This window comes from Marmota monax, unplaced genomic scaffold (genome assembly GCF_021218885.2).
Source record: "Marmota monax isolate L192 unplaced genomic scaffold, Marmota_monax_Labrador192_F-V1.1 WCK01_AAM20220418_F8-fsc00024, whole genome shotgun sequence".
Lineage (NCBI taxonomy): Eukaryota > Metazoa > Chordata > Mammalia > Rodentia > Sciuridae > Marmota > Marmota monax.
The window spans coordinates 25,756,713-25,770,195 of record NW_026695224.1 but is presented as its reverse complement, the minus strand read 5'-3'; the positions used below and the strand labels follow the sequence as shown (position 1 = coordinate 25,770,195).

General features: G+C 53.9%; 1 protein-coding gene across 11 annotated transcripts in view; it reads left to right on the top strand.

The window, feature by feature from the left end:
* Window positions 1–12,044, top strand: part of Bcar1 (BCAR1 scaffold protein, Cas family member) — a 39,303-nt gene extending 27,259 nt beyond the window's left edge. For all 11 annotated transcript variants that reach the window (XM_058575873.1, XM_046434443.2, XM_046434446.2 and 8 more), the window contains 5 exons: window positions 4,990–5,151; window positions 5,359–5,475; window positions 6,709–7,806; window positions 8,734–8,823; window positions 11,067–12,044. In XM_058575873.1, the coding sequence (XP_058431856.1) occupies window positions 4,990–5,151; window positions 5,359–5,475; window positions 6,709–7,806; window positions 8,734–8,823; window positions 11,067–11,579 (1,980 nt within the window). In that variant the 3' untranslated portion in view covers window positions 11,580–12,044. The remainder of the gene's footprint in view (window positions 1–4,989; window positions 5,152–5,358; window positions 5,476–6,708; window positions 7,807–8,733; window positions 8,824–11,066) is intronic.
* Window positions 12,045–13,483: the final 1,439 nt, after the last annotated feature.

The following is a 13,483-nucleotide window of genomic DNA, read 5'->3' as shown; positions in this document are numbered from 1 at the left end:
GTGCTGCTGCTGAACTCCAGTCCTCACATCCACTTTCTGGCCAGCAGGAGAAGAAGGAAAGGACAGAGGAGGCTGCACCCTCTCTGATGACCCCTCCCAGACATTACTTAGGCGCTTCTGAGTTTGTCGGCCAGAACTTAAACCTGTGCTCCCCTGGTTGCACGGGAGGTGGCCGTGTGCTGCATGTCTCACTGATAGGGGCTCTCCCGAGGAAGAAGGGCTGAGGGCTCCTGGAGGTCCCTCAGCAGTCTCTGGTCTCAGAGGCCTTCTAGACCCTGATGAGGGAGAGGGACACCACTGTGCTCAGGGGCTCCTGTGAGTCTTCAGGATTTGTGTGTCAGCTCCTAAGTGGGGTCTAGGTACATCTGGCTGTCCCTGGCTCCACAGTGGGACAAGACCTGTTGGCTGCTGACTATGCGCCTAGCACCCTTGTATTTCCCTGACTGCATGCCCCCATGTCCCCCCAAGTCCGTCTACCTGTGGAAGGAGATAGGACTAGAGTGAAGACCAAGACCCCCTGGCTGCCTCTGGCTGAGTCAGGAGCAACTTTTTCTCACCTTCACTGAACCTGTGTCTTCCTATGCCAGAGCCACTTTAAGAGTGAGAGAATAGAGTTTTCTGGGCCCCCAAAATAGAGAAGGTATCTTCAGGCTTGGAGGGTAGAGTTCCCATGGCCAGCTCTCCTGGTTTCCTCCATGTCTGCCCCTCCATTGCATTCAACCAAGAGGACCCCAAGATCCAGACCAGACTAGCAGGGAGCACCTGAACAGCCAGGCGGGCACAGCCACCTGGTGATAGGCATAGTGGCCCTTAGAAGCAGCCCAGGCAGAGCAGAGCCAGCTTCCTTGATCCCAGCCCTGCCTCGTGTTATTACCATGTCTAGTCCAGAGCCACCTGTATCTGGAGAGACATTGGGCCAAGTGGACACTCAGTCATGGCAGTGAGCCTTTGTCTGCAGAAATGCCCAGGGCTGGGGGCGGGGGTGACCTTGGTGGTAGTAGCTGGGACATGAGTCAGCAGGTAGTGTCATCCCAGCCCTACCCACAGAGTGGCCTGGCACCCAGGGAACCTGGCCAGGGGTTATGGGCAGGCAGAGGATGGGATTCTGGGATTCTGGCCCTCAAGCCTAACTACCAGGGCTATGGGTCACAGGCTCCTTCTTCTTGACCTACCTGCTCCTTCAGCCATCTGGCCAGAGACAAGTAGATAACAGAAGCCTGCCATGCTAGGCTGGTACAGCCCAAAGTGGGACAATTTCCAGGCTCACCATGGGGAGGAGCAGGGGCCTCTAGGGCCAGCAGTCCTATGGGGAAGGGGCAGGGAGCAGTGCCTGGCCAGTGAGCATCACGATACATTGTGGTCCATCTCGTGCGCGTGGGTACAAGCCCCATATCATGTACGAATGCACACATGGTCCATACTCCACCCCACAGCAGGCTTCTCTCCTTCCCTCCTTTTTGTAGTAAAACTTGTACTGGTGCAACCAAGGCTGCAACAGGCAGCAGAAGCCCATGCACTAGGAAGCAGCAGCTCTCACACTGCTTCAGGGCTTCACCTGGCTAAGCCTTTCTCTGCCGAGACCTGTGTCCCAAGGATACTGACCTGGCTGGTGGCCCAGGAAGGGGAATCCTGTGCCTTGGACCCAGCTGCCCTCTCCAGGAGGCCTCATCACTGCTGGCCTGGGCAGCCTTCATTGCATCTGCTTTTGTTTTATGATCATGAAAGGGATGCTTGTTTACTGTAGGAAATGCATAATTTATGAGAAAGTCTAGAGAGAAAGTTCCCCAATCAAGAGGTAATTACTGGGAAATTTTGGCATATTTTGTCTAGCATATTCTCTATTTGTCTTTCACAGATTTGTTCATTTTCTTCTGCATTTTGAAGTTGTAGATCCAACACTAGATATCAAGGCATTTTATTAGTTTTTAAATTTTTTCTCCCTAAGCCTGATTGGAATGGCTGCTCCCAGTTTTGCTGTGTTGTTGCCTTCCTAGACATCTTGATATGTCCATCCATGCCCACATTTCAAAGTCCTGCCTCCATAAGCCTTATAGCCTCCTCCTTGGATGTCTGGGAAACAGACTCCTAGTTCCAGGGTCATGGTCAGCTAGACTGAAGAGGAAGGGCCCTGGCATCCAGAAAGCCAAGAGGGCAAGCAATAAGGCTGAAGCCAGAAGAGATTAGACCCTGGAGCAATATCCATCTGGTGCGTGGCTGGGAATGGGAGCTCAGGGCCACCCCGGGGCACCAGAAAGCTGAGGGTAGGTGTTCTGCACATGTATGTAAGACCCCAAGGGGAAAGCCACTCTGCAGGTGCTCCTTTGGGCCAGCTGTGCCAGGCATGGGGGCTATTGTACTTACCTGGATTTTGCCCTGCTCACCTGAGAAGCTTGGTTTCCTCCCAGGCATGCTGGGTCCTTGGGCCAGAGATGCCTAGAGCTGGGGTAGGGAGGGGACTGTATTGCAGTGCTGTAAGACCTGGCCTTCAGGTGTGTCCTGGTCCTCAGGAAGAGTAAGTGATCACCTGCCTGACTCTGTGGCACTCCAGTGTTGCTCCATTCCCAGAGAAGCAAATTGAGACTCCTAGACACGAGACAGCACGGATGCATCAGAGAGGGTGCCGGCCCAGGTCCATGGGGCATTGTCCATTTTGTAGAAAGGGGAGACCAGCAGCTGAGTTGCCCAGAGGTGGTCAGTATATGGGACAGAATGCACAATGAGGGAAGAGGGAAGGGATTTCTTTGCCCCTGTTCCTGCCACCTGCCACTTGATGTCCTGCCCTGGTTGGTAGAGTTGGGGCTGCTCTGGAAGTTCATTCCCTGACCAGCTGGCCTATTTCTGAGTTTGTTCACTTATCCCCTAGACAGCTGATTATGAGGGAGGGGAAGGTTGGGGGGATAGCAGCCTCCTGCCCTGCTTGCCTTCATATGCATGCGTGTGTCCCGTGCGATATGCTGTTTGCTGCACAGAGTGGGAGGAAGTGTGTGGATCTTGAGGTGGTGCCTGTCTCCGTCTCCTCCTCCCAGGCACTGGCTGCGTCCCTTGTCCCCAGAGACCTCCACATCCTGCTAATGGGGCCTCAGGTGCAGAGCTGGGTGGCCTGTGATTAGCCAGGACTCAGCAGCTCTCTGGGGATTCCATTTCCCTAACAAGCTTTTCCCTGCTGGCTGCTGGCTTCCTCTATTTTTCTAACAGGAAAAAAAAAAAAAAAAAAACAAATTTGGTGGCTTGTATGGCTGCCGCAGTCACTCAACTTGGCAGCAGAAGTGGCAGGCTGCCCTTAGCCCTGGGTCGGGGGTCTGGCCATCAGAGCCCTCTGGTCTGTTCTCCCAGCCCTCATCTGCCTAAGGACAGATGGGCACTCATGGGGCCTGCCCGGGTGGGGAGGTGCTCACCCCTCTTCCAGCACCAAGGGCAGGTTCACCTGCAGCCCAGAGGCTTGCTTTTCCCTGGAAGGCTGTGGGGCCTGGAGAATCCTTGCCTCCAGGACTGGCCAACCTGCCACGTCCCTCCAGCCCTGCCTACTCTGCCTGCCCCACTGTTGGCAGGTTCTAGCTACTAAAAATAGCTCTGGAGGAGACTCCAGTCTGGGGCTGGAGGAGAGAGATGAGTCTAGAGAGGCAGCCACAACTCCACCCCCAGACACTGGGACTGGGGGGGACACCCCATGGTGGACCCAGCAACTGCGCACACCAGCCTTCTCAGCTTTCCTGCCAGACTCAGCCCAGAACCCAGCTGGCTGAGTGTACCCGCCCAGCTCCACTGTGCCGCCCAGGAGGCTCTGCCAGGCCCTGGGCTCTGGTGCTTTGCTTGGTTGGGAGAGGTGGGGTGGGGGGGTGCTGGCACATGCCTGCTGGGGGGCCTGGGCAGGGCTCTAGGGGCATGAAGCCTGAGGGGGAGGGCCTGAGTCAACCCTGTCCCAGACATCCCCTTTGATTAGGGAACAAAAGGTCCTTCTGTGGAGAGAGCTAAACAGGGAGCCCCGCGGGGGAGACTGCCTTAGCCTGGCTCGAGAATCATGCAGAGAAGGAGGCTGCCAGGCACACCCCTGCCCCTTCCAGGATGAGTGCTGTTGTGAGGGCAGCATGGCTCTGGACAGTGCTGTGAGTGTTCCAGGTCAGACCCTCAGGCTCCTGCTAACCCACTACCCAGTGCAGGGCTCTGCTGCTGGGGCTGACTGACACAGACCTGGAGTCAGGGCCAGAGACCCTGGGGAAGCAGGATTTGGACTGCTCCCGCCAGCAGCTTCTACTGAGGCCTTACCCTTTCATTTCAGGTGGGCAAGCTCTGTCAGTGTGGGGGCAGAGGGTTGGGGTCTTGGTTCTAGTTGTGATCCCCTGCCAAATACCTGACCTCCCAAATCATCCCTGTCCATCTGCCCAAGAACTAGCCCTGAGGTTGCTCTCAGGAGTCTCCCCAAGATGTATAGTGGGGAACAGGGGAAGAGTGCTTGCTGCTCTGCCATGCCTCCAGCTTCTGGGAGACCTAGGCCCTGACTGTTGGGCATCTCCTTCAGGTGACTCCATTAGGCCTAGCCTAGTTTCCTGCACCTGCGGCTGTCTGCTGAGTCAGTGTTGTCAGCCAGTTCCCTTGCTGAGCAGGCTGGGAGCTGTTGAAGGACTCAGAAGGCCTTGCATAAGGTCTCTTGTCCTGCAGGGCTGGGACCCCAATCAAGGGTGGCCCCTTGCCCCACTGGCAATGCACTCTGAAGCTAGGGTCTGAGCCCTTCACCCTGCCTGTGGCTTCCCACCCACCTTACATATACCCTCTTCTGAAACCATGTGGTCGTCCAGCTGCATGACAACTAGACAGGTCTAAACAAAACCTAGGGGCCTAAGTTGTACCCCAAGCTCTGCATTCCACTACAGAAATGTCAGAGGATGAGAACCAGTGCCTCTAAACCTGCCTCACGGGTCTTCCCGAGGACCTGTGGGTGGATTGTAGAAGCTGGCTTCGAGGGCCGTAGTGAAGTCAGCTCTTTGTCCTTAGGTGGTGGTGCCCACCCGAGTGGGGCAGGGCTACGTATATGAGGCCTCCCAGCTGGAGCAGGATGAGTATGACATCCCACGCCACCTGCTGGCCCCAGGACCCCAGGACATCTACGATGTACCCCCTGTTCGGGGGATACTTCCCAGCCAGTATGGCCAAGAGGTAGGTGTTGGGGATCGAGGGGTGGGAGAGGTCAGAGATGGCAAGCCTATGCCTCTGCTTGGCACCTCCCTTGGGGAACTGGATTTTCTTAGCCCTAGCTAGGCATCCACAGTCTGTCCTGGGGTGGGTGCCACAGGGTTCCAATCTTCCCATTAAACCCAGGTGACCCTGACACTTGTATTACTGTACCTTTTTTCCTGCCAACAGGTATATGACACACCCCCCATGGCTGTCAAGGGTCCTAATGGCCGAGACCCATTGCTGGATGTATATGATGTGCCCCCAAGTGTGGAGAAGGGCCTGCCACCATCTAATCACCACGCGGTGAGCACTCTGTGAATGCTAGGACCTCAGAGGTGTCGAGGGGGCTGTGCGGGTGTGGTTGAGCCTATGCACTACCTGGGTGGGGACTATGTCTGCAGACCACAGTTTAGCTCCTCACTTGATCTGGAACAGATGTGGGCTTTCTTATGAGCTTCAGCTTTGTCATCCAGAAGATGGCCCATTGTTGGACCTTCTCGAAAGGTTCTTGAGAGAATATCAGCAAGATGACCACTGAATTTGTCATCTGAACTGGGACAGGTATGGGGAAGGGGAGATACTGGTGATTTGAACTCAGGGGCACTTGATCACTGACCCACAAACCCTGCCCTATTTTGCATTTTATTTAGAGACTGGGTCTCACTGAGTTGCTCAGCACCTTACTAGCTTTGAACTTGCCATCTGGATGAGTATGACATCCAGTTACAGGCATGTGCTACCATGCTTGGCTGAACCAGGACTTTTTTTTTTTTTTAAGATGTTGATGGGCCTTTATTTTATTCATTTTTTTTTTTTTTAATATGTAGTGCTGAGAATCAAACCCAGTGCCTCACACATGCTAGTCAAGTTCTCTACCACTGAGCTACAACCCCATCCATGAACCAGGACACTTTATGGACCTTTATTTTATTTATTATTTATATATGGTGCTGAGAATTGAACCCAGTGCCTCACACATGCTAGGCAAGCGCTCTGCCACTGAGCCACAGCCCCAGGCCCGAACCAGGACACTTTGAGAGCAAAAATGGGACTGATAATTATATAGGACTGTCCTGGGCCAACCCCAAGTACAACCCATACAAAGCTCAGCCAAGTACCTGCCACAGAGTAGAAAGTTCCCAGGTGGAGGTGATGGTAATGGAGGTAGCAGTGCTGATGGTGGCAGTGGTAGTGTTGGTGATGGTGGAAGAGGTGGTGGCGGTGGCGGAGGTGATGGTGTGATGGCAGTGGGGGTGGCAGTATGATACTAACCTCTCCCTGAGTGTTCACAGGGGCAGGGTTACATAAACTAGTAAACATATCCTCACAGCAAACCCAAGAGGGGCTTCTCTCATGGGTGAGCAGATGGGCATAGAGAAGCAGAGTCATCTGACTTCAGAGTGGTTGACTCCTCAGCCATGGCCCTTAGGGCTGACATGTGTGAACCTAGGCTGGGCCTGTGTGTGGCTGGTTCCAGCCCTGGTTCTTGGGACAGGAAGATGGAAAGACAGCCTTGACCACCTCTTGGTCCCCCAGGTGTATGATGTTCCTCCATCGGTGAGCAAGGATGTGCCCGATGGCCCACTGATGCGCGAGGAGACCTACGATGTACCCCCTGCCTTTGCCAAGGCCAAGCCCTTTGACCCAGCTCGCCACCCGTTAATCCTTGCTGCACCTCCCCCGGACTCCCCGCCAGCTGAGGATGTGTATGACGTACCACCCCCTGCACCTGACCTCTACGATGTGCCCCCTGGCCTGAGGAGGCCTGGTGCCGGCACCCTGTATGATGTGCCTCGTGAACGGGTGCTTCCTCCTGAGGCAGTTGATGGTGCTGTGGTTGATGATGGTGTGTATTCTGTGCCCCCACCAGCTGAGCGAGAGGCTCCTGCCGAGGGCAAGCGCCTGTCGGCCTCCAGCACAGGCAGCACGCGCAGCAGCCAGTCGGCATCCTCCTTGGAGGTGGCAGTGCCAGGCCGGGAGCCCCTGGAGCTAGAGGTTGCTGTGGAGTCCTTGGCACGGCTGCAGCAGGGTGTTAGTGCCACTGTGTCCCACCTTCTGGACCTGGTGGGCAGTGCTGGTGGGGCTGGAGGCTGGCGTAGCACCCCTGAGCCTCAGGAGCCACCAGTGCAGGACCTACGGGCTGCAGTGGCTGCTGTCCAAGCGGCTGTCCATGAGTTACTGGAGTTTGCCCGCAGCGCCGTGAGCAATGCTGCCCACACTTCTGATCGCACCTTACATGCCAAGCTTAGTCGGCAGCTACAGAAGATGGAGGATGTGTACCAGACATTGGTGGCACATGGTCCAGTCCTTGACAGTGGCCGGGGAGGTCCAGCATTTACCCTTGAAGATATGGACCGTCTGGTGGCCTGCTCCCGGGCTGTACCTGAGGATGCCAAGCAGCTGGCCTCCTTCTTGCATGGCAATGCCTCACTGCTCTTCAGACGGACCAAGGCCACTGCCCCAGGGCCTGAGGGGGGCGGAACCCTGCATCCCAATCCCACTGACAAGGCCAGCAGCATCCAGTCACGGCCCCTGCCCTCACCCCCAAAGTTTACCTCCCAGGACTCTCCAGATGGGCAGTACGAGAACAGCGAGGGGGGCTGGATGGAGGATTATGACTACGTCCACTTGCAGGTGGGTGTTCTCCCTACCCAGGTTCCTGGGCTTTAGCTCTGCCACCTTTTTTGCCCCCAACACACACAGGGTTCTTGTGGTCAGTCTTTTTTGGGGGAGGGGGGTACCAGGGATGGAACCCAAGGGCACTTGACAACTGAGCCACATCCCCAGCCCTATTTTTGTGTGTTTTTTTTTTTGTTTTGTTTTGTTTTGTTTTTTAAGAGACGGTCTCACTGAGTTTCTTAGGGCCTTGCTTAGGGCTGGCTTTGAACTCGCAATCCTCCTCTCTCAGCCTCCCGAGCCCTGGGATTACAGGCATGTGCCATCGCACCCAGCTTTTGGTCAGATTTTGACTTCAGGCTTGGTCACTGATGAGTGCCAGTATCTAGTGTGGTTGTTCTTGGGTCCTGTAGCACTAGGGCTACAGGACTGAATCTCAAACAATTTGGAGCTGGACTTTTGGTGATCCCAGCCGAGGTGGCTGCAAACATGGAGGTTTGGGGAAATAGGAAGGATAGGAAGGTCGGGTAGGGCCAGGTCTCTGAGGTTGGGTCCCCAATCATGTACCTTTGCGCCAGCTGAGAAGTCCTGGTGAGGAGCATTCCAGACTGAGGGCCTGTAGTGCCAAGGCCCACAGTGGCACCAGTGGGTGGGGACCAGATGGCCAGGCTTTGTAGATCAGGGGAGAGGATGGAGTTGATTGCTGCTGTGGGAACCAGATCAGGGAGGCTGGCCATAGCCACATTGGTGAGTCACATGGGAGTGCAGGGGCTTCACCTGTGCCCAGCCCCTTCCTGCAAGGAATTCCTGCATGGGCTGCCTTCCTAGCCTGCGTGCACATGCAGTGCCACCTAGTGTTGCCTGGGCCCTCACTGTGCCCCTGGTGGCTGCTGGTGCTTCTAGTCCCGAAGACACTCTTCAGCCCAGGCTTGTCTCCCCCTCCAGGGGAAGGAAGAGTTTGAGAAGACGCAGAAGGAGCTGCTGGAAAAGGGCAACATCATGCGGCAGGGGAAGGGCCAGCTGGAGCTGCAGCAGGTGAGCCCTGTCCAGCCAGGGAGATCCCAGACCCCCTGCTTGGCCTGGTGCAGCCCTGACACATTTAGTCCCCAGCTTCTCCCAGCAAGGTCATTTCCTCTCCAGACCCACCTGCTACCACTCCCCACCCCCCAACAGCAAGTAACTGTCCGGTCTCGTGACCATCTGTGTCTAAATTTTGACTTGGTTTGTTAATATTCAGTTCTGTCCTATCTTATCCAAGGTGGGGTCCCACTGTGTTGCCCATGAACTCCTGGGCTCAGCCTCCTGATTAACTGGGACTTCAGGTGCACATCTGGCCTAAACCAATCGATTCATCCATCTGTCTATCTATCTATTTATTTATTTTTGTGGTGGCAGTACCAGGGATTGAACTTGGGGGCACTCGAACACTGAGCCACATCCCCATCTCTATTTTGTATTTTATTTAGAGACAGGGTCTCAATAAGTTGCTTAGCACCTCATTTTTGTTGAAATTGGCTTTGAATTCCTGATCCTTCTGCCTCAGACTCCCTAGCTGCTGGGATTACAGGTGTGTCCCACCTCATCCCGTGATTAATCTGATTTATTTTAAAGTGATTATTCTAGAGCTGAGGGTATAGCCTTGTCATGGAGAGTCTTGTTACCATGCCAAAGGCCTTGGGTTCCACCCTGGTACCAATCAATGAAGTTAAGTTATTGTTAATGGTCAGAGACACTGTAGGGAGCCCAGAACTGTGTGATAGAGCAGAACACAAACCCTGGTAGGGAGAGGTGGTTATGGGAGTTGGGTCCAGCTGGTTTCTGTCCCAGGTCCTTCCTGTACCTGCTACAGAGGAGACTTTGTGAGCAGTTAAACTCTGGGCCTCTCAGCAACCCACTTCCCCTCCACAATAAAGACACTCTTCATAAATTCTTTTTGAAGGCCCTATAACATCTATTGTTAGTTTTTTTTTTTTTTAATATTTTTTTAGTTGTAGATGAACACAATATCTTTGTTTTATTTTATTTATTTATTTTTATGTTGTGCTGGGGATTGAACCCAGTACCTCACGCATCTGAGGCAAGTGCCCTATCGCTGAGCCACTACCCTAGCCTTTTTACATTGTACCAAAACGTCCTTATTTAAATAACACTGCTTCATTTATCTGCAGAGTTTTCTTCATAGTTTCAGTCATCTCCTAGGTTAGGAAAGAGGTGACTTAAAAATGCTAAGGGGGGCTGGAGTTGTGGCTCAATGGTAGAGCACTTGCCTTGTAAGTGTGAGGCACTGGGTTCAATCCTAGCACCACATAAAAGCAAATAAAGGCATCGAGTCCATATACAACTAAAAAAAAAAAAAAAGTGCTAAGAGGATTCATTTCCAACTGTGAAGATAATTAAAAGAGTTAAAATATAGAATAGCACAAAATAAAGACAATGACATTACCCATCAAGGTACGGAGCCAGGCAGAGGAGAGAGCCTGTGCCACCCTAAGCCCTGGCCACATGGCTTCCACACTGTCAACTGGGGCATGTGGAATGTGAAATGATTGAGGAGAGCCTGGCACGAAGAAGATACTTAGGAAGAGGAGCATTAATAATTGAAACCAAATATAGATATCCATATTTGAGAAAATCATATATCTGTGACATTTTTAAATATTTTTTGAATATGTTTTTTTAATATGCTGAGGATCAAACCCAGTGCCTCACACGTGCCAGGCAAGTGCTCACCACTGAACTACACACCAGTCCCTGGAATCTACATTGTTTTAAGAAATAGCCACCTACTTTATCCTCCTTCTGTACTCTTGCATCATGGGATCCCCCCACCAGTACTGGGAATTGAAACTAAGGGTGCTTTTCTACTAATCACATCTCCAGCCCGTGTTCAAAATTGTGTTTTTAGGGGGCTGGGGTTATGGCTCAGTGGTAGAGTGCTTGCCTAGCGTGTTCTGAGGTCCTTGGTTCAATCCTCAGCACCACATAAAAGTAGATAAATAAAATAAAGGTATTGTGTCCAATTATAACTAAAAAATAAAATTTAACAAAAAATTGTGTTTTGAGGCGGGGTCTGAGTGGCCAAGGCTATCCTCCAACCTGCTGCCTCAGCTTCTCGTGTGACTGGAGTAGCAGAGGAGCGCCCCCGCTCCTGCCTCCAGCATGTTCTGTTCTAATCCTGTTCCTGGATACTTTGGTTGTCCCTAGTTTTAGTTTTGTGAACAGTGGTGCACATGTCTATCTGAGAGCCTCACCTTTGTCCTGCTCCCCCACCTCCCCAGCTGAAGCAGTTTGAGCGCCTGGAGCAGGAGGTATCACGCCCCATAGACCATGACCTGGCCAACTGGACACCGGCCCAGCCCTTGGCACCAGGGCGCACAGGTGGCCTAGGGCCCTCCGACCGGCAGCTGCTGCTCTTCTACCTCGAGCAGTGTGAAGCCAACCTGACCACGCTGACCGACGCAGTGGAAGCCTTCTTCACCGCTGTGGCCACCAACCAGCCGCCCAAGATCTTCGTGGCGCATAGCAAGTTCGTCATCCTCAGCGCCCACAAGCTAGTGTTTATTGGGGACACGCTGTCACGGCAGGCCAAGGCAGCTGACGTACGCAGCCAGGTTACCCACTATAGCAACCTGCTGTGCGATCTTCTGCGTGGTATTGTGGCCACCACCAAGGCTGCTGCCCTACAGTACCCATCACCCTCTGCTGCCCAGGACATGGTGGACAGGGTCAAGGAGTTGGGCCACAGTACCCAACAGTTCCGCCGGGTCTTAGGCCAGCTGGCCACTGCCTGAGAGCAGATGACAAGGGTGTGGAGGCAGGGGAGGCGGCAGCAATGGCCCAAGCTACCCCAGGCAGCCATCCTGAGAGTGGATGCCCCACAGGCTTGGAGACAGGGAACCCCAGCTTTGCCTCGGGCCCAGTGCCCTCTACTGTCCAGGGATTTGTACATATTTATGACAGGGCAGGATGGTGGGATGGCACCTCAGAGGAGCCAGGGCCAAGGAGCCAGCTGGTGCTGTCCCTGAGACAGCTATAGAACCAGGAGGGTGGCCACAGAGGGCCAGGGTGGAGGCCCATATGTTCCAGTCCCCCGGGCTTCCTGTGGCCCTTGGCCTAACCCTGTCCCCGAGACGGGTAAGTGCAGCAGTGACGTATTCCTTCTCTGTGGGAGAAAACCTGAAAGAACTATTTTTCATTATTGATTTTCCAATCATTTGACTAATAGTCTACATTTAATAAAATTTTGAAAATGAAAAGCAGCTGCCTAAGGAGTGTGAGGGTAGAGCCAGGGCTGGTGGCTCAGAGGCAGAAGGGCCCTGAGCCCTCAGATGCTGCGGAGTGTGAATGGCAGATTTAAGGGGGAGTGATGTAAGAGAAGAGGACTGGGTGGCCTCTCAGGAGGGTGAAGGAAAAGTGGGTTCCCTTAGAAGAAAACCAGGGCCCTCACAAGTAGGGCCAGCCTGGACCAGGGAGATGAAGCCTCAGGTACTGGACGGGATGGGGAGAGGGCTGGGCACAGCCTGCCACTGGATTCAGGGCCTGAGGCCCAGAAGTCTCAGTGTGAGCACAGCCCATCAAGACGGCAGCTGTGTGGTCCCCCTGGCATATGGTGGAGGCCATTCCAGAGAGTGCGTGTCCACACACCAGCAGCCAGCCCCTGCTGCCAGAAAGCAGCTCCAGGAAGAGGATAAGCCCTGCTGGGTCCCATGGAGCAAGGACACTGCTGGAGGACATTGGTTGTGCACACCAAGAAATTGATTTTCACAGAATTTATCTAAAACTTCTTTTGCGGGGAGGGAGAGTGGTTACCCGGGATTGAACTCGGGGCACTTGACCATATCCCCAGTCCTACTTTGTATTTTATTTAGAGACAGGGTCCCACTGAGTTGCTTAGCACCTCACTTTTGCTAAGGCTGGCTTTGAACTCAAAATCCTCCTGCCTCAACCTCCTGAGCTGCTGGGATTACAGGCATGCGCCACAGTGCCCAGCCAAAACTGTGTTCTTATAGGGAAACTCATTTCAGTTTGTGGGATTCCCAAAGTGTACTATGTGAATCAAACGTGAACTGGTTCTCCAAGTTGGGAGGGTAGAGGCCCAGAGCAGGCCCTTGCCCTCCCCAGGCTTCCACCAGCACCTGTGGCCCGTGGGGGTTCAAGGGTGTGCCAGGTACTCCTGCTGTTGCCCCCAGCTCTGGCCATTCTGCATAAGAATTTGGCTCTGTCTGTACAGAAGTAGGTAAGGCCGGGTGATCTGCCAACCTCCTTGGTTCTTGGCTCCACAGGGGGGCCACCTACACCCAGCAACCCCTAGCAAATTAGGTGGGGGCAACAAAGGTGCAGGCAGCTGCTCCTGGTAGGATTTGAGGGAGAGCGGATTATGCATGTTGGGGTAGGAGGAGGCTTGGCTACCTTCCAGAACCTCTCAGAACCAAGGCATGATCTCAGTGACACAGGCACGTGCAGTTGCCCCAGGACACAGTGTCCACCAAGGTCTAGGCTCCCTTCTTCTAGCAGACCAGAGGGCACCCAGAGTCACTCTGTAGAAGAGACAGGACCTGTCTCCAAGCCTGATGGGGGTGCCTGGCCCACTGGAATCCAGGGAGCAGGCAGGGAAACGACTTTTGTGGGCACAGTGATCATGACCAAACTGCGCACATCTGGACTGGTGGCAGTCCATCTCTGCTCCTGGAGGAGC